Source organism: Gossypium hirsutum, chromosome A11, assembly GCF_007990345.1.
Source record: "Gossypium hirsutum isolate 1008001.06 chromosome A11, Gossypium_hirsutum_v2.1, whole genome shotgun sequence".
In the NCBI taxonomy this organism is placed as follows: domain Eukaryota; kingdom Viridiplantae; phylum Streptophyta; class Magnoliopsida; order Malvales; family Malvaceae; genus Gossypium; species Gossypium hirsutum.
In genome coordinates, this window is record NC_053434.1 from 40,458,063 (window position 1) to 40,478,112 (window position 20,050).

General features: G+C 30.6%; 1 protein-coding gene across 1 annotated transcript; it reads right to left on the reverse strand.

Annotated features, from left to right (window-relative positions):
• Window positions 1–2,246: 2,246 nt before the first annotated feature.
• Window positions 2,247–6,982, reverse strand: LOC107897970 (regulation of nuclear pre-mRNA domain-containing protein 2). The gene is made up of 8 exons (XM_016823550.2): window positions 6,537–6,982; window positions 6,325–6,419; window positions 5,133–5,380; window positions 4,558–4,719; window positions 4,234–4,390; window positions 3,994–4,136; window positions 3,852–3,887; window positions 2,247–3,185 (listed from the first exon to the last, which is right to left on the reverse strand). Exons 1-8 carry the CDS (start codon window positions 6,686–6,688, stop codon window positions 2,424–2,426), a joined length of 1,755 nt encoding a protein of 584 aa, XP_016679039.1. The 5' UTR covers window positions 6,689–6,982; the 3' UTR covers window positions 2,247–2,423.
• Between the last annotated feature and the right edge of the window lie 13,068 nt (window positions 6,983–20,050).

The following is a 20,050-nucleotide window of genomic DNA, read 5'->3' on the forward strand; positions in this document are numbered from 1 at the left end:
CATACAAAAAAGCCGGTGGTATGAAGTTATTTTTTAATCACTATAATTATCTTATCGATTGAAGGAGATATTCACAAAAATTATATTAAAATAGGAAGAAGAAGAAAAAAATAATATTTTAATAAAAAATCAAAGTGCTAGTAATACTCCAAATATAAGACCTGACACACATGCTCAATAATGAGCTTTTCAGGCTTTTTGTGTATTTAGTACAATTATACAAGCAATCCAATTTAAAATTAAATTAAAACAAGTTGATATAATTATCCATCTCAATAACTCAATTTTCTATTTCTAAAGGTTTATTTTTCACAGTTAATTAATTCAATTAAATAATTTACACAACCCGATTCTAATTTGGTTAAAATCATAATAACTTTACTGTAATAGAATCTATGCATAAATTAAAGTAATCATTCTATTAAATTATAACTACGATGACTAATCAATTTAATTCACATTTTAAACTTAATTATATAATTTCATTCAATTAAATAATGCCCCAAAGGAATTAAATTAATTTCTTAGTCATCTTGAGAAAATACATTTACTGTGGATAGTATTCATTAAATTAATTTCTTAGTCATCTTGAGAAAATACATTTACTGTAGATAGTATTCATGCAATCTATTTCTCATTCAGTCATTTTCATCCATTCATTCAATCAATTCATATTATGCAATCCATACAAAGCTATGTTGAGCTAACGAAGGAACTGGTCGACGTATATAATTAGGGCTTAAATAATTTTTAATTAAGTTTCAAATCTTCATCTATTAATCACAAATTATTTAGTTACGGATTCAATCCATTAAAAGTACCATGACTGATCTTTTTATTAGATATCATTACAAAAGCAACATGCGTTATGCTTTTGTCCAATGACCTAATCATAAATGTGTTACTTTTATTGGATATCTTTTATCCCTTTAGGTTAAATTCACTTATTTAATCTAGTTCATTTTATCTCATCATCACCATTAAATTATCATTGTAATGCTATTGAGAGAATATCATTTACTCTTTGTTCGAGTTATGAATTTCATTATTGTGAGTAAAGTCATGTTATACATAAATCATACATCCAATATACCAACTTTCGGCTCACTATCATTAGAGCTCTACTTTTGGCTCACTACACATGATCAGACACTTTAGGATTTGAAAAAAAAATCCATATGCCAAATTTTCATTGGTTAGTTTATCATTTACTAACATTGTTAACTCCAAGTACTATAATAGTACATAGATTTATATTTCATATATTATATTGGATATTTTCAAATTACAAGTATCTTGCTAAACATTTTATGAAAGCTTCTTTTTGGATATTTTAAACCTAAAACGAGGAGTTTTTGTTCCGTACATAAACATCGGTATTGAGGAGTTATTCCCACAAACCATAGATGACAAGCAAACCTTGTGGGTGTACTCGATCCTGTTTTTTGAACAAAAATTGAATCGAATCACTTCATTCAGTTTTTTTACTTTTGAAAATAAAAACATATTGAGTAAAACTAAAAAAAATTCAAAACCAAAAATTTAAATTCTATTAGTTTGGTATGACAAGTTTCTCTTTCTGCAAATTTGATAGTTAATCACAACAATTATAACACATACTTTAAATTCATATATACATTTATAAAGTGAATTAAAAATTAAATTAATACCATAATCATTTATAACCCCATTTTAAAAAAATCATCTGAAGTTATTAAATTATAAAATCATTCAAAGATTTAAAAAAAAGAAGCAGCAACATATAGACCTAATGTTTTGCTATGTTATTTCTTTTAATTATTTACTTGTTAATTTTAATTATTTATAATTCAGTCATTGATATATGTGATATAAACGATTACATCTACAATTGTCAAACGTATACAACTTATGGATAATTATTTCTTTGATAAATAAGACAATTTGTAAATAATTTTTTTTATAAACAAAACCAAGTTTAATAAACTCACTAAAACACCTACATTTTCATATTTTATAAAAGACATCCACAACATTTTTGTATGATTATATTATTTTTAATAACATAATAATAATTAGATTAAATAAATTAATTCATATAGATATATTATCTTATTAAAATTATTTCTTTGAAAATGATTTTTTTTCATTAGCGGTAATATCAACCCGAAACCAAAATGCATCAATTTTTCGGTTTTCTTGGTTTCTTTGCTCAGCCCTAAAACCCTTGGGTAGAGAAGAAAATAAAGTAGCACGATCCAAAATCATCTCATTCTGAAAAATAAATAAATAAAAATGCTATTTCTTGCCAGGTTACTAGTTGCTCCTCGAAACCATTTGTATGATTATTCTGGCTACAACTGATTTACTCCACAATTTCAATTCCTCACAAACCAAAATTTCAAAGTTCTCATCTGCCTAATCTAAAAGATTGTTTCTATTTACTATGAATGAGGCGGATGACCATAGTACACCATTCCCGGTGGCTGAAGAGGCCGGAAACTGGGAGGTACAGGTGGTTGCTGAGTTACAGGCAGCAGTTGCTGCTGGGTCAAAGAGGCCGTCTGCTGACCGGATGGTATTGGCTGCTGCTGAGTTATTGGCAATGGTAACATTGGACTAACCATGTAGGGAGGCGGCGGTGGTGGTCCAGGTGGCAAAGGTGGCATACCACCATAAGTACCATATGGGGTTAGTGTCCCCCCTGATGACTGCAAAAATTGTTGTGCAGCTATGTTAGGAAGCATGTGATATTGAGGCTGAGAGGAAGTGGTTTGGCTTTGCATGGCCGGTTGAGGCACAAGAACGGATTGATAAGAATGGTTTATTGGAGCACATAGTGGTTGTGCTTGCATAAGAGCAGTAGAATCTGCAACTGGCAGTGACTTCTCTGATTTTGAAATTGCATCGGTGACAGAATTGAGGGAGTTTGACTGTGTGGACGCCTTTGTTAGACCAACATTTTTGGCTTCTTCAGCTGCAAATGTAGAGAGAACAGAATGCATGATCATCTGAGAGGAGCTAGAAGCAGCAAGCTTGTCTGCAACCTCAGCTGCAATGGCTGCAGCACTCAGCTTAGGTGTTTCTCCAGCTTTTGCATTGGCATCAATTGATAGGACCATTGTAGCAGATGACGTTGAAACAAAATCCTCATCACTGAGACGCTTCCGCATGTTAAAGGCTTCATCCGCCTGTGCTTGTGCTACCTATTGTTAGAAAATGTAGAGAACCAACTTTCAGCACATTAGCATACATGGGAGATTTTGTGATCAGCAGCAACTAAATTAAGCTCACCCTGAAAAGCTGGACCAAACTTTTTACATATCAACTCCCAAATGCAACTATAGCAAATTGTCTACTCATCTAAAAGAATATAATCTCTAGTATCCTTTAAGTAAACCTTCGAAATCCTAAACTTCATACAAACTAGCAGAAAAGATTTGCAGTGCTATACATTTCAGAAGACTCCAACCATAGGAAAACAGCATTTTATCTATATATTAAACCAAATGTGATGCACACTTTCCCAAACGCATCACAATAATCAAATTCCATTCTGGTCCAGGCAAATAGAAAGGTTCTTTGCAAGCATATACTCCTAACAACCAGTTTCAAGTTTCCCTAAAATTCTAAGATGTGATGGACTTCTTAGTTCCAATTGCAACATAAGTTTTAACCACTTCTCATAGGCCAAAGGAGTAACATCAGAACACTGGAACCAAACATGATCCAGAAACTGATAAGAAACAAGCATTCATCAGAAGAACTGAAGAAATAAAGAGTTCAGTACAATTGAATACATGCCATCTTCCACATTACATCTGGAAATCAGCAAACAGAGGAATGCATAATAGAATTATCTAAATACATACCTGCATCTGTGTACGAACATTCTCTAACTCTGATTCCTGAAAAGGATTTCAGAAAGAAAGGTAATGCTTAATGATCTGCTCGATATTGCAAATAAGCAGAAACATTTTAACATAGGAAGAAAGTTATGGAATATGTAAGTACCTGTTCATGAAGAGCTTCTTTTAACTGTGATACAAGTGCTGCTCTATTTGCTTCCACAGACTTGAGTTTCTCAATGCATTCTTTCAGAAGTTTTTCTTCATCTTCAAGTTCTTTGGACAAGGTTTTCCGTTTTGGATCCTTTGCTGCATCAAAAAGAGAATTTTAAATGATAACACCTTTTAAGAATCCCATCATGAACTTCTAATATATCCTATGAGAAAAACATAATCAAGAGATTACCAATTGAACAGGCAACATCCACATCTTTTTCCATCTTCCTCACTCGATGAACTGCTGACTTGCACTTGCTCATCTCTTCATCCTCATTTGGCTGTTCACTGAGTATCAAATGAAATGCTGAAACTATTTTTTCAGCTGTGCCCCCAATTGACAACTTCTGGTGTGAGAAGCAACAAGATGACATGAGAATTGGTTTTTATCATATTAGAAAGGAAAAGTGAAAATCATTTCAAATAAACCATGCAGTTGAAATAGTACCCTCTGTAATCAAAACAAGACTGAACTATATAATACAAGAGGGGCGAAAAGGCCAACAAATCTAACCGTTTTAATGGATCTTGAGTCCCGCTTCACAATTCTGACAGATGCAGAGCGTGGACGCTTTTTGCTTAATTCCAATGGCGGAGGCACTTCTTCACCAAGCATCACATCTTTTAGGCTTCGTGCTCGGGACCCAAATACTCTTCGTTCTTCCCATATACCTACCTAACAAATTGTAATGAAAATGTATAACCATAACAGTTTACAACATTGTTAATAAGAAATAAATATAATACTGTAGAAAAATTGGCTGAAGCACTTATTAACATATGGATACATGCATGCCTAACAAACAAGTAGAACAAGCCATAATTTTGGGTGTTTGGAGGTATATCTGCATAATCCAAGTCAACATAAATAAGCCAAAGCCAGATGAAAGCATTCAGTTATTTGAACATATTAAATGCCAATTGGTAAACTATAAACATTGTGAAATAGCACAATGATGCAAACACTATATACCTCTGACTCTGACCACTAAAAAAGCATCGTAGTCATTAAAAAAATAAACTTAAGTTTTCCAGCTAACACGAGATAAAGAGCCATGTCATTCATATTTTTTTAAAGCTGGAAATTACCAATCTGGAAACCACATTCTTCCCGCGATCATCACCATTCTCAAGAAGGTCCTTCAAGGCTGCGGGAAGGACTTTCCAGAACTCATTAACAAATTCATTTCCTTTACGCTTGCTGTTCTGCAGAATATCATTGGCAAGGTACAACAAGGGGACTTTCTGAGCCATCTCTGAGTTGTGAAACTGTTTATCCCATGTTGCAACAACCAGTTCTGCGTTGCTTTGGTGAAATATACACCAATGTGACAATGCTATATACAGAATAGGTTAAGGTAATGTACCACACGAAATACTAGTTCTATGCACTAGCACAATGGTGCCACTCAAAAGAAGATTAGATAAAAAAAATTAAACTTTTCTGTTAAACAGTCGAAGCAACATCAAACTTCCAGTCCATGCTGATGGAAATTACCGTGTCAGAACATGAAAATTATTGTGTGTACAATGTACATCATCACACAGTTCAAAATCAAATAAACCCAAGTTGAACAAGAATGATCTCTTTTTATAAATTTCAAATGCCACATATCTTATAGTAAATTGGTACCATTGCTTACTCCCCTGATTTGTGAGTCTACTAGTTAATACCATCTTATTTTGTTTTAAGGTTTTTGATTACGAATACCTTAACAAAATGAGCAGTAGACCTATTGAAGATCTAAAAGATTGAGCGTCTTATATGTCTGGATCATCCAATTGCTACATTTTTCTTCAAAACAACCTCAATTGTGAACATATTAATAGTTTCTGCTATCAAACAGCGCATAATGAACCATAATAGAGAATCTCGGGAAAATATGCATAAACTGAGATAATGGATACAATAACCAACCGTGCTTAAGTTTTAACAGTTAGCTTCAATTCTCAATCAATTAGCTTAAGAGAGAAAATTAAAATTTTTAAATAGGTAAAATTGAGATAGCTGCATAAATAACACGAAAGCAAACTCAAGTAGACATAGGATCAGCATCACTAAACAAAAATTTACATACTCACATTCCCATTAAATATCCTTTCTTTGACAGAGAATGCATCGAATACGAATATGCATTGAAAAGCAATACAAGCAAACATAGAACTCATAACATTTCACTTCTCATCTCCTATACTAACACAAACAACTTAAAGAAGTTACTTAACTACTACCAAGTTTGGAGGAGGGAAAAAGAAGGAAAGAAAGAACGAAAAAGGATACTTTCAATACACTGTTGAGTGCTGTTGAGCTTGGAAAGCTTATCTGCAAGTATCTGTTCACTGAATATACTATTCATCCCACACCCACCAAAAACCCTAAACAATGCCCAAAGGCCCCAATTTTTTTAAAATATTTTTTTTGGGGGGGTGGGGGCAGGGTTGGCACTCTGAAATGGAATATAAAGAAGAAACAATTAAAACCCTAATAATTACCCAAATTGAAGTGGACTTGGATCTTTAAACCCCGAAGTGGAAAAGGAATAAAAAGTGGATCCAACTGAGAAAGCAAAGAAGGGTATTTCCAAGTTTGAGGAAATGCAGAGAATGAAAGGATTCGAACTGCGTGAAGAATCAATGGCCTGCATGTCACATAAACCCTAAAACAGAAGGGTAATTTAGAACGACGAGACGACGAGTTGGATAATTTAGAACGACGAGACGACGAATTAAATCAGAAGCGCATTAAAGCTACAAGAAATACACAAATTAGAGAAAGAAACCCTAAAAACGATTTTTTTTGTCTCAAAGGAAGGAAGAGAGACGTTTCAAAAAGGGAACAAGAGGCGTTTGAAAAGAGAGAAGAAACGGAGGTTTTAGGGTTCTTTAATTTTTAAAGTTTATAGCTTTAGCTTGTGAGGCTTGCAAGATCCAACTTAATATTTGCTGTTAGGACCAAAGGCAAAGGCAAATGTTATCCTAACTTTAATATTGATTAAATAAGATAAAATTTTGGGCCAAAATAATTAAGATAAACTTATCTACACTTGTTTGACAACTAAAACAATTAAAATAATATTTGTTAATGAGTTGTGTGGAGGGAAATTATTACTTCCATAGAAATTTTCAAAATACTATTCATGCTTAATAATCATCAATATTATCTCTATACTAGAATTTTGTTCATCTCCTTCAAAAGCTTCCAAGGATTCAGGAAGTGATAATACTTCACCAATCAAGAAAATGTGATTATTTGCTATTTGTGGGATTTGAACCCCATATCTTTGGTGGGTAATCCTTCAAGGTTTTCAACAAAGTCGAATGATAAAACCCAAGTATAAAAGCAAGTCCAATCTCTCCTCAACAATTTGTTTAAATTTTTATTCATGTATTAAAATAAAAATAATTCTCTTCGTTTGAATAAAAAAATTAATTAAAGTAATAATGTGATTGTTTTATGGAAAAAACTTATTATATTTTTTTATATTTGTTTTAGGGAAATTAACTTAATAAATAAGAAATGTCTTACAAATCAGTAGAAAATCAACCTCTTTTCTTGTAAATTGAATTAAAAGTCCAAATCATTTTTTGAAAAAATTTCCTTTATGGATTAATTTTTATATAAAAATTAAATTTAGTCAAGCACATTTTTGTATTAATAATAAATTTTTAAAAATATTATAATATTGATGTCAGATATTAAATTTCTATTTTTTTAATATTATAATTTTCAACATTATTAAATATACATGTTCATTTTTAATAGTATAAAATAGTTTATTATGTTAATAAAATTATTTACTTCATAATTTTATTTTAATAATAAATTTTAACATTAATAAGTATTTTAAATTTTAAATAATATTCTTAATATTTCAGTGAAAAATGTTTACATTACTTTTTTAATAGCAAATATATATTTCAAATTTATGATATTTAATAATAAATAATTTATAATGTAAAATATGAATAATAAATATGATTATTTATTTAAATCATGCTTAGCTTCATTTATTATTTACAACTTTAATGTATTACTATCCACTCTCATATATACTAGTTTTCTTGTATGTATATGTTGAAATACATTTAATTCTTATTTTATTTAAAGAAAAATGTATTCACTAATAATATAATTCAAAATTAAAACATAATAATATATAAATTTAAGTTTTAAAACATGATTATTGATATCTAAGGTAAATTTGTGATGCTATCCATATTCTTATTTCAATCCAAATATTTGTTCGTAAGTTTCAAGAAATATTATTGATTCATTACGGAAATGGTTTTTAAAATATTTATCTAAATTTTTAATATTTAAAAATTATTATTATTTTTTCTTTGAGACATTTCAATTATATTTTAATTAAAACTTAATCTATGAAAATTATTATTTACAATTGAAAGTAAAGAAAATAATTTAAACCATTAATAACTCATTAAATACTATTTATATTTTCTTTTCAAAATAGATCCAATTGAATATAATTACAAATACTTATCCAAATAAAATAATATAAAAAGCAGTTATTATTAACATCAAATGGTTGAATGTTTAGTTTGCAGGTTATCATTTAATAAATTTAAATATTGGATTGAAAATAATAAAATAAATATAGATCATATATAAAAAATTTATTAGATAAAAATTGGAAAACATTTGTCTTTTTTTATAGAATATTTAGAACTACCAATGTCCCCTCTCAACCTATAAATAGGAGGAGGATGCGCTTCAGTACACTCAAACCAACGTCTTTTTTGCAATAATGCCAATACCAATCGAGCTAATGACCCGTTTGAATATATATTAATTATAATTACGTATTTATATAAAAATTGAAAACTCAAGATCTAATTTATGACAATTATTTAAAAATCAAGGTAAATGAAGTTGTAATTTTTTGTTCATTTAAAAAATTACTTAATTCAAAATATTAAAGTATTTACATTGGCGAGTATATTCTACTAATTTTTGTAACATTATAATAATATTTTGTGTATATTTTAGATCAAAAATAAAAATTATCTTTATAAATAAAAATGATTATAAGTGTAATGCATTTTATTCGTTTGAATATAATTACTTCGAACAATTTTTTAGATCATTATATTTCCATTTGAGTTGATAATATTAAAAACAATACTTTTTAAAGGTGGTATATATGTGATTTCTATAAAATAACTCAAGAAAAATAATATTTAAATTGATAATATTAATTTTTGAGTAAACTATAGGTCACTCTAAAATAGTGTTATTTTTATTTTGATCACTCTAATTTTTTTTGTCAATTTAGTCACTCTAATTAAGATAATTGTTCGAATTGATCACTATCGTTAAAAATTTCATTAACCCACTACAAATTACTGACTTGACTTTTTTTTTTTACTTTTAACTAAAGCTAGGAATCTCTCTATAATTAGTTTAAAACATTTTTTTTTTGGTTTATTTACAACATGGAGATTTCAATGATGGCATCGTCAACATTTGAATCCTCTTTAAAAAGAGAGGTTCCAACAACGAGGATGGCAAACCATGACCATGCCCCTACCCTTTCCGATGAGCCCACCTGCTAGCCTACCACCACTGATTGTCCTACCGCCACCGACTACCATGATGAGGCTAATTTTTTTAAAAAAATTGATGTTATTAACGAATGATTTATTAAAAACAAAAACAAAAACCAAAATAATTCATATCAAATAACCAATTAAGCTCCATTTTTTTATATTTTTTTAACCAAGCTTATAAAATTTCCACCATAGCCTTGTATCAAAAAGTTGTTCTGTAAAAGGGTAATATAATGAATAATAAAGTAGCCACCAATCATCAAAAATTGTAGGAAATGTAGAAAATTTACCAAACAAATTACCGGAAATATTACATTTTTACTTAAAAAAATGAACTTTCTAAACTCAAATCTAGTCCTTAAAGTATAGACGTAAAGCGATTTTTTTCTTTTTCCTTTTTTTAATTGAACTCTGAAGATAGCAATTTCATTTTTCCATTTTTTTCTTAAGAAGCTTGAAAAGTAAAAAAAAAATGTAAAATAATAAACTTCACTGAACTTAGCTTTAGCTAATTCACTTGTTTGGATAAGACTAAAACAAGTTAGAACTCAATCTGAGTTTCATCTTTCCCTTAGTTTTTCAACACCCCAACAAAGAAAAAAAAAAGCTCAATATTAAAAATAAATTATGGATAAATTTTAGATGTTTCAACATGAAAAAAGTTGGCTAATGGTGTTATGCTAGTAAGTAGGCTGATAGGAAAGGGTGGGGTCATAGTTCATCCTTGTCATTGCTAGATTCCCTTTCTTAAATATGATTCAAATGTTGATAAAGTCACCATTAAAATATTCATGAGGGAAATAAATAAATAAATAAATGTTTTGGACTAATTATGGAGATGTCCTAACTTTAATTAAAAAGTGTCATAATTTTTAACCACATTGACTAATTCAAACAATTATCTTAATTAGAATAACTAAATTGACAAAAAAATAGAATGGCTAAAATAGGAACAACGCTATTTTAGAGAGATCGAAAATATAATTTACCCTTACTTTTTTATTCAAGTTTAAATATTTATAAAAATCAATATGAAAGTTAGAAAATTAATATAAAGATATTCTATCATTTTTGTAATCATTGAAGTTATATGTTATTTAATTATATTATTTTTAACGTTGTTTAATTTTAATATTATAAATTTTTAAAAACAAAATAGTGGTACAATAAATTATGTTTTTATCAAAGATTAAATTATTATTCTTTTCTTAGTTAAAATAAGCTAAAATAATTTTTTTCTTAAAAAACCAAATGTAAATTAAAATAATATTTACTTTATTGTATTTATTTAATTAATATAACTTATTATTAAAATTTAATTCTAAAAATGAGAATTACTTTACATATGACTAAAAGAATGAAGTATTTCGGAACTCAAAAAACTAACGTAGAACTCTCTACTTTTATAGTTATTTGTGTTCCTTCTTTTATATTATATATGATAATGCCAAATTAATCATTAAATTTGAATATTTAATCTTTATCCTATCATTGGAGGTTATTTGATGCCGGATTTGTCATAAAACCTCGTACATCTTAGGTGGCTGCTGAAACTCATTGATTTTAAAACAACTGGCAAACTTAGTTGGGGTCTGTCGTGCTGGAAATATTGTACTGGGAGATGTTCAGGGCGACAAAACCAAATAAATCCAAAATCAGAGGTTGCCTATCACTACTACAATCATAGGCTCAGTTTCGCTTTTCATTTTTACGTCCTCGAGTGAACCACCTATATACATTCCCATTCATAATGAAGTAAAATTTAATATAGATTTTACAATTATTACATAGATTTAAAATATTTTTATGCTAAAAATTTATTTAATTAGGTGGAACCATTCGGCGAGTTATGTTTGAATACCTACCGTTTTTAAAGATATACAGCTTCTACTAGACCAACGGTCGAAAGCGCATATAAGTATTAAATTAAATATATATACATAATGTAACACCCCTCACCCGTATTCAACGCCGGAATAGGGTTATGGAGCATTACCGGACTTATGACACATATAACCGTACTTTTTTCATACCTTCGATCAATTCATACAATTCTCATTCAATCTCAATCAATTTATTCCTTATAATAGCCTACGAGACCTTAAACATGCTTTAGAAATAGTTCGGGACTAAACCGATAATTCAGAACAAGTTTGGGAAACTTAGAAAATTTTGCTTCAAACAGGGGACACACACCCGTGTGGGCAGACGTGTGTCTCACACGGCCACTAGACACACCCGTGTCACCGGCCATGTGAAAACAGGGGGTACATACTGTCTTTGGTCACATGGCCAACTACACGCCCGTGTGTCTAACCTGTGTGCCTTTCGAAATGGCCACACACGCCTGTGTTCCAGGTTGTGTGCTAGGCCATGTCAAACCTGTAGGGTATATTGACTTATGCCACACGCCCAAGTCACACGCCCGTATGTGAGGCCATGTGGAGCATACTGACTTGATTTTAGTTTCAATACCGGGGAAGACACGGTCGTGTAACATGACCGCGTGTCATACACGGCCCAGACACACGCCCGTGTCTCTGCTCGTGTGGACAAAAATAGGCTATTTGCAAAGCCATTTTGCCACCCAAATTTTACATACCTGCACAAGCATAATTTGCAACATTTTATAACTCAATAAGCAACCAATCTACAACATTTCATACACATTTTATGCCAATTCAACATAGTATTCAAATACTTAATTAATATTATGTATTTTCCATTCATATGCCTACTACATATCAAGGCAACATTTGCATATTTCCATTCCATCTACTACTTGCCAAAACATACCATATTTGAATACTTATACACAACCAAAACATTATACCAAGTTAAGCCAAATCACATGGCTTTAACTTATATCATAACATGTACCAAAATCACTATCTCCAATAATCATAACTATCATCTTTATAAATAGCTTATACATGCCATATTTACATATATCCATGAGTTCAAAAATATCAAATGACAACTGGATAGTGTGATGCGTATCTCCGACTTATCCAAACCGGACGAGCTATCGAACATATATAAAACATGAAAAAGAAATAGAGTAAGCTTAATAGCGTAGTAAGCTCGTATAATTCAGAATTTAACTTACCATTTATACATAACCAATCAATTAAACAAAGTATATCAAAATCACTTGCCAAATGCCTATACATAAGCATTCATCCACAAGTTAGTCAATAAGTACATGTAATCATCCATTATCTCAATTTAATACTTAATACATTGTATCATATCAAATTCATATATCATGTACATCATTTGTAACATTTCACTCTCAATCATATAAACAGTAAATCATTCGATAACAGTAACTCATCCATTTAAACAGTACTTCATCCATATAACAGTAATTCTCCATATAACACATAGCTTTTTCACATAACCAATAACATAATTTATGCCTGTTGAATGTATTAGAATACCGATAGATACACGGTGATACACACTAGGTGTATTAATCGGTAATCCGTCAATCATCATCATATTCACTCTTTCGAGCTATAATCGGTAAGCTCCTCCTTAGCTGATGGACTATAAGCTCTATTAAGCTGAAACAGTAAGCTCTGACGAACTGAGAACAGTAAGCTCTTGCGAGCTGATATATCGATAAGCTCATACGAGCTAAGGTGAGTCCGCAACACATGCAGGATCTCAACCTAAATGGTAACCCTAGTGACATGTCACTTGTATCCTACGAATTCCTATGGTTCAAATGGGGCTCGGTAACCATCAGACTATATCCATAAGGCATTCGTATTTCAAGTAGATCATTTATTCAATTACATACATTCATTTCAAATAATTACAAGTATTTAAAAGTTCGATTCTAATTATATGAACTTACTTCGAGTTGCTCGGATGAAAATTATCCACTATTCATCCACTTTTCCTTTTTCTCGATCTAATCCCAATCACGACTTATCTTGATCATATAAAGGTAATACATAACCGAACTTTCAAGTCTCTTCCATAGTGTTTTTGACTTAGATATTTGGTGGTGGTTCAAGGAAAAAGATGATAACCATCTTTTATTTTGTTTAATTTTATTAATATACACCTATTTACTATTATAACCTTTTAATTTAAAACAAATTTCAACAATACCAGCTCTCATAAATGTCCACTATTACTTAAATAGTATAATTGCCTTCCAAGTACTCAAATAATTAAAATCTATAACCATTTAATGCATTTCAATTATATAACTTAAGTTTTGTCCTTTACGCGATTTAGTCATTTAATCAAATTGAGTACTCAAACAGTGAAATTTCTTAACGGAATTTTCACTCCAACATAATATCATATTGAAAACATTAAAATAATAATAAAATAATAATTTTGACTTTAGATTTGTGGTCTCAAAATCACTGATCCAGTTTGACTAAAAACGGGCTGTTATAACTCTCTCCTTAGAGATTTTCGTCCCCAAAAATCTTATCAAAGAATAACATAGAGATTTGCTTTCTTATAACTTTATCAATTTCTCACATAGCCTTGGATTTCTCAACTCTTTGATCTCACGAGCTAAGATTTTGATCTGTCTTTCACTATACATCATAACAAGCTGAATTTCAACTTCTAAAAGAGATATTATACACAAAGGGTCTTATCTGAATCGTAGATATAAGAAACACATTATGGATCTTCTCAAGTTCTGACAATAATACAAGTTGAATAAGCCATTAGCTTTATTTTCTCAATAATCTCATACGGCTAGATAAATCACGAACTCAACTTCTCTTTATAGCTAATTAGAGAAATTTTATTCTCACAGCAATACTTTCACAAATACTCAGTTCCCTAATTGAAATTCAATGCTTTTACGTATCAAGTCTGTATATGTTTTCTGTCAATCTGAAACTACTTTCTAACTGTTACGAATTACTTTCACTTCTCTTCAATTTTTCTATTGAAATCAATCTCGTGAATCTTTTTCTCACAAAAATCTAATACTAATAAGAACGGAGTTCAGTAATTGCAATCATACAATACTTCATACAATGCCATCTTTATACTCATATGATAACTATTAATATGCTCAAACTCAACCAATAGTATTTGTCTTTCTTAATTGCTTTCACATTCTAAAATACAATAACAAATCGTATCTTCAAGAATCTAAATCACTTTCTCAAATTATCCATCAGTTGGAGAATGAAATGCTGTGTTACAATGCAACCTCATACCCAAAGTTTACAGTAGTTTTCTTTAGAAACACAATATAAACCTTAGATCTCTATCCGAAATAATAGAGACTGGCACTCTGTAAAAACTGACAATTTCAAAAAAGTATAACTTAGCTAGTCTATCAAGAGAGAAATTATACGTATTGAGATAAAATGTACAAACTTCTTCAACAATCAACAATAGTTCAAATAACATCTTTCTTTTACAAAATCCAATGAAATTCTATTTCATCTCTAGTCAGATAATAACATAGATTGTAACAGTCCTGAAGGTACCTGATATTCAGCTTTAACCTGTTAATAAATCAGACATTTGCATAAAAGTCAAAAGTATCACGTTTCATACTCATTCACCAGTAAAATTGTCTCAGATTATTATACATCTTAGTATTCCCCAAATGAACAGATAATTACCACTGTGAGCTAGATATAACAATTGTTGCATAATCTCTGGATTTCTCGGTACACAAAATCTGTCTCGAAACAACAAATAATCATCGATTCTAATCGAAAGCTCTAAATTAGAAGTCAATTCAAGTTGAACTTTTTTAACTTGCAATTCACTAATACATTTCTAAGCTTCACAAAATAGCAGAAAAAACATTAATTTAGCTTTTAACTCAACTAATATCTATCCATCATCTGATAAGATCAATCATGTATTCATCGCTTGTAAAGTACACAAAGATTTCTTATTCAAAATATTCGTGACTATAGTCGTTTTTCCAGGATGATAACCAATTACTAACTCAAAATCTTTCAACAGTTTAACCCATCTTTGCTGTCCCAAATTCAAATCTCTCTATAACATCAAATAGGTTACATTACTCACCAAACAATTAATGTCACTAACTATTCAATGCAATTACAATGTCAACCATCTCTATTTCACACGTCGAATAACTCTTTTCATGCAACTTTAACTGTATGGAAGCATAAGCTATCACTATACATTCTTGTACTAAAACACACTCCAAACCACTTAATGATGCATGACTAAAAATCATAAACTCTTTACTCGATTCAGGCTGAACCAAAACTAATGCTTCAGTTAACAGCGTTTTCAACTACTTATAACTTTATTAACATATATTAAACCAAATCAAACTTCGCACAAATGAAAACTTCAACAATCGAAACAACTTTAATTTACAATAATATTTCTCAAATAAAATCATTCTGATATATATAATTCTGCATCCTGTCTTCTAAAATATGAATTCATCAGTCAGACTATCCATCTATTTACCCGTGAACGCACAAAATTTATTTCTGGACCAAAGGATAAACTCAAACACATATAACTCAATTAACCTTTCAAACAAATAACCCAATCAAACTAAACAACTGAATCGATCTTGGCTATCAAACAATAACTTTTCAAAGAAAACCTTTCTTCTTGTTGTCAAGATAGCTCAGACATACAATTTATCGCAATTTATTCAGGATACTAGTCAAAGATCTTCTTAAAAACTGCATAACTCGAATATGACATAACATTCCCTCTTTACTCATTGAAATAAATCAAGATTTACTTGGAAGTGATAATTGTTATACAAATTTGAACTTGACCTTCTATCATCTATGCTTTTGCTAATGTTAATTCCCTTTCAAAAAACTAGAAAGGATTATATAATAAAGCTATCTCAACTATTAATCATCGAAGCGTTGTACTATACTGAAGCCACCTCCGTCAGATAAAAAAATCATAATGCCATAATAAGATTGACATCTCAAACGTATAAATAAATAATATCCCAGCTGTTAATAATGCATTTTGAATAAAAAAGAATCAAATATGGTTTCAACATAAATAAATGCAGAAACTTAACCTCTATAAATCTGATGACAATACCACCGTACTCCCATGATCAAACTAGAAATTATAATCATAATAGATATATTCGTCTCCGTCAAAAGAATATCTCTTGTAGATAATCACATAGAATCACAATAAAATCGAGGTAGCAAAATCTCAAAGTATGGAACTATACAAAATTTCTGAAAATTACAACCCATATAGAATGGTAAAGATCTCAATGATATCCTAGAGAAATTCCAGAAGAAAACATCACTCATAAGCACTGAAAGCACTAAAATCAACTGTGATAGAAGCAATAAAATCTTCATGTATATTCAACAAAACAATAACCAGTAGAAATAGAATACTAGCATCATACGGACTTTACCGTTGACTTTTCTATCAATACAATAGAATAGAATACTAGGGAAAGATAGAGCAATGCTGATCATAACCCAAACAAACCAACAATGCTTTCGTCTATCTGTATGTTTAGCTAGTGTTCTCATATGACAAGAGTTTCATTTGAAAATAAATAGCCATATATACCTCTGAGAATAATTGATCACATAAAATACCCAGAAGAGTTCATTAAAAGCTATTCGACTATACTGCTGTACTAAGATATTTTTACAATTCAAACATCATTCCACTATCTAATTCTGTCATTATTGATTCCTCTTTATCCCATCACTAACAGAAATCACTTAAGTAGAACTTCCAGTTAATACATTCTTTAGATATCATACCTGAATATTTTGTTTCATCGAAGTCAACTTCTTCTTCAATAGTGACTTTGCATAATTCAAATAGCCTTCAAAATGATCCGATATCTCTTCTAGTACTATCATTACTGTTGGCTCATTCTCTTATCTGACCATAGTATTAATCCTTCAATCACGGAACTCTATAATTCCACACTTGTGAGCTTATTCAATCTAATCTTACGGATTTCATTGTAACATTATACTGATAAGGGGGTGAGGGCCGTAAAACCTCAAATTTAACTCTCACATAAACATGCACATAACATAACATTTATCAATAACATAATATTATGAACTTTTATTTAAACTTTTTTGAATTTCAACTCATCATAAACACATTTTCACTCAAATATTTTGAGTACCACTTTCTGCACTATCGAAATTAGCTCGATTGGAAAGCATATCTGTCGAGTTAAAACAAACTTCGTTAGAGTCGGTAGATATCACACTATCACAGGCTTTATATGGAATGTATAGCTAGACTCATATATACTACATTAGTCCTAGAATCAACTAAACTATAGCTATGATACCAATAAATGTAACACCCCTCACCCATATTCAACGCCGGAATAGGGTTACGGAGAATTACCAAACTTATAACACATATAACCGTACTTTTCTCATACCTTCGATCAATTCATACAATTCTCATTCAATCTCAATCAATTTGTCCATTATAATAGCCTACGAGGCCTTAAACATGCTTTAGAAATGGTTCAGGACTAAACAGATAATTCAAAACAAGTTTGGGAAACTTAGAAAATTTTACTTCAAACAGAGGATACACGCCCATGTGGGTAGGTCGTGTGTTTCACACGGCCACTAGACACGCTCGTGTCACCGGCTGTGTGTAAATAGGGGGTACATATTGACTTTGGTCACATGGTCAACTATACGCCCATGTGTCTAACCCGGGTGCCCTTCGAAATGGCCGCACACGCCTGTGTGCTAGGCCGTGTCAAACCTGTAGGGTATACTGACTTATCCACATGCCCAAGTCACATGCTCGTGTAGAGCATACTGACTTGATTTTAGTTTCAATACTAAGGGACACACGGTCGTGTAACATGACCGCGTGTCACACACGGCCCAGACACACGCCCGTGTCTCTACTCGTGTGGACAAAAATAGGCTATTTGCAAAGCCATTTTGCCACCCAAATTTTACATACTTGCACAAGCATAATTGGCAACCAATCCATAACATTTCATACACATTTCATACCAATTCAACATAATATTCAAATACCTAACTAAAATCATACATTTTCTATTCATATGCCTAATACATATCAAGACAACATTTGCATATTTCCATTCCATCTACTACTTGCCAAAACATACCATATTTGAATACTTATACACAACCAAAACATTATACCAAGTTAAGCCAAATCACATTGCTTTAACTTATACCATAACATGTATCAAAATCACTATCTCAAGTAATCATAACTATAATCTTTATAACTAGCCTATACATGCCATATTTACATATATCCATGAGTTCAAAAGTACCAAATTGCAACTAGGTAGTGTGATGTGTATCTCTGACTTATCCAAATTTAATGAGCTATCAAACCTATATGAAACATGGAAAAGAAATAGAGCAAGCTTAATAGCTTAGTAAGCCCGTATAATTCAGAATTTAACTTACCATTTATACATAACCAATCAATTAAACAAAGTATACCAAATTCACTTGCCAAATGCCTATACACAAGCATTCATCTACAAGTTAGTCACATAAGTACATGTAATCATCCATTATCTCAATTTAATACTTAATACATTGTATCATATCAAATTCATATATCATGTACATCATTTGTAACATTTCACTCTCAATCATATAAACAGTAATTATGTAACAGCCTGATTTTGGGCCTAATTAGAACAATGGTTTCAAAACCACTATTTCAAAGATGGAAAAGTTATTTTAATGTTATTTTATGTGTGCCAACATGATTATAAAGGTGCATGGAAAATTTGGTGAATAAATTTTACCGTTTGAGAACTTAATTGTGAAAAAGGACTAAATAGCATAAAGAGTAAAAGTTCAATTTCATTTGATAGACATACCAAATAGCTAGAGAGACAAAATTTAAGGTCTTTAAAGGGTAAATAGACCCTTAAAATGCAGCATGGCCGGCCATAGGGACAAAGAATTAGGCTAGTCAATGTTAGGTAAAAATTTGGTGACTTATTTGATGAAAAAGAAATAAAATAAACAAAAGATGATAACACCCATTTCACCTCTTCTTCTTCACCAAAATTCTCAGCAAAAATAAGGGTTTTAAAGCCTTGAAATTTCATCCAAGCTAGCCTCTTGCAAGTAAGTCAATTTGACGGTTATTCTTGATAATTTTTATACTTTTGGGACCCCTTAAGCTTAATCTAGCTATTGAGGGGATTATTTTGTAAAATGATTGATAGTCTAGGGGCTTACCATGAAAGGATTTTTATGTTTACTGAGTTTTTATAGAAGAAAATGAGTCTTGGTTGTTAAGTGAACAACTTTTGTTAAAGGACTTATGATGAAAACCCCAATAGGACCATTTTGTAAAGTTATTAAAAAAAATAGTAATATTGTGAAATATTCAGAATTTGGGGTGGTAATTAGAGAAATAAATGGTCGGTTAGGCTTGGCTAATAAGGAAAT

Bases quoted from the DNA above. Each gene is read 5' to 3' on its own strand.
- LOC107897970 (XM_016823550.2), bottom strand. From the start codon at position 6,688: ATGCAGGCCATTGATTCTTCACGCAGTTCGAATCCTTTCATTCTCTGC. The intron at 5,381-6,324 runs GTATCCTTTTTC...TTCTGTATATAG, and splicing joins CACTCAACAGTGTATTGAAA to CATTGTCACATTGGTGTATA. The intron at 4,137-4,233 runs GTAATCTCTTGA...TTTTTGATGCAG, and splicing joins GGATGTTGCCTGTTCAATTG to CAAAGGATCCAAAACGGAAA.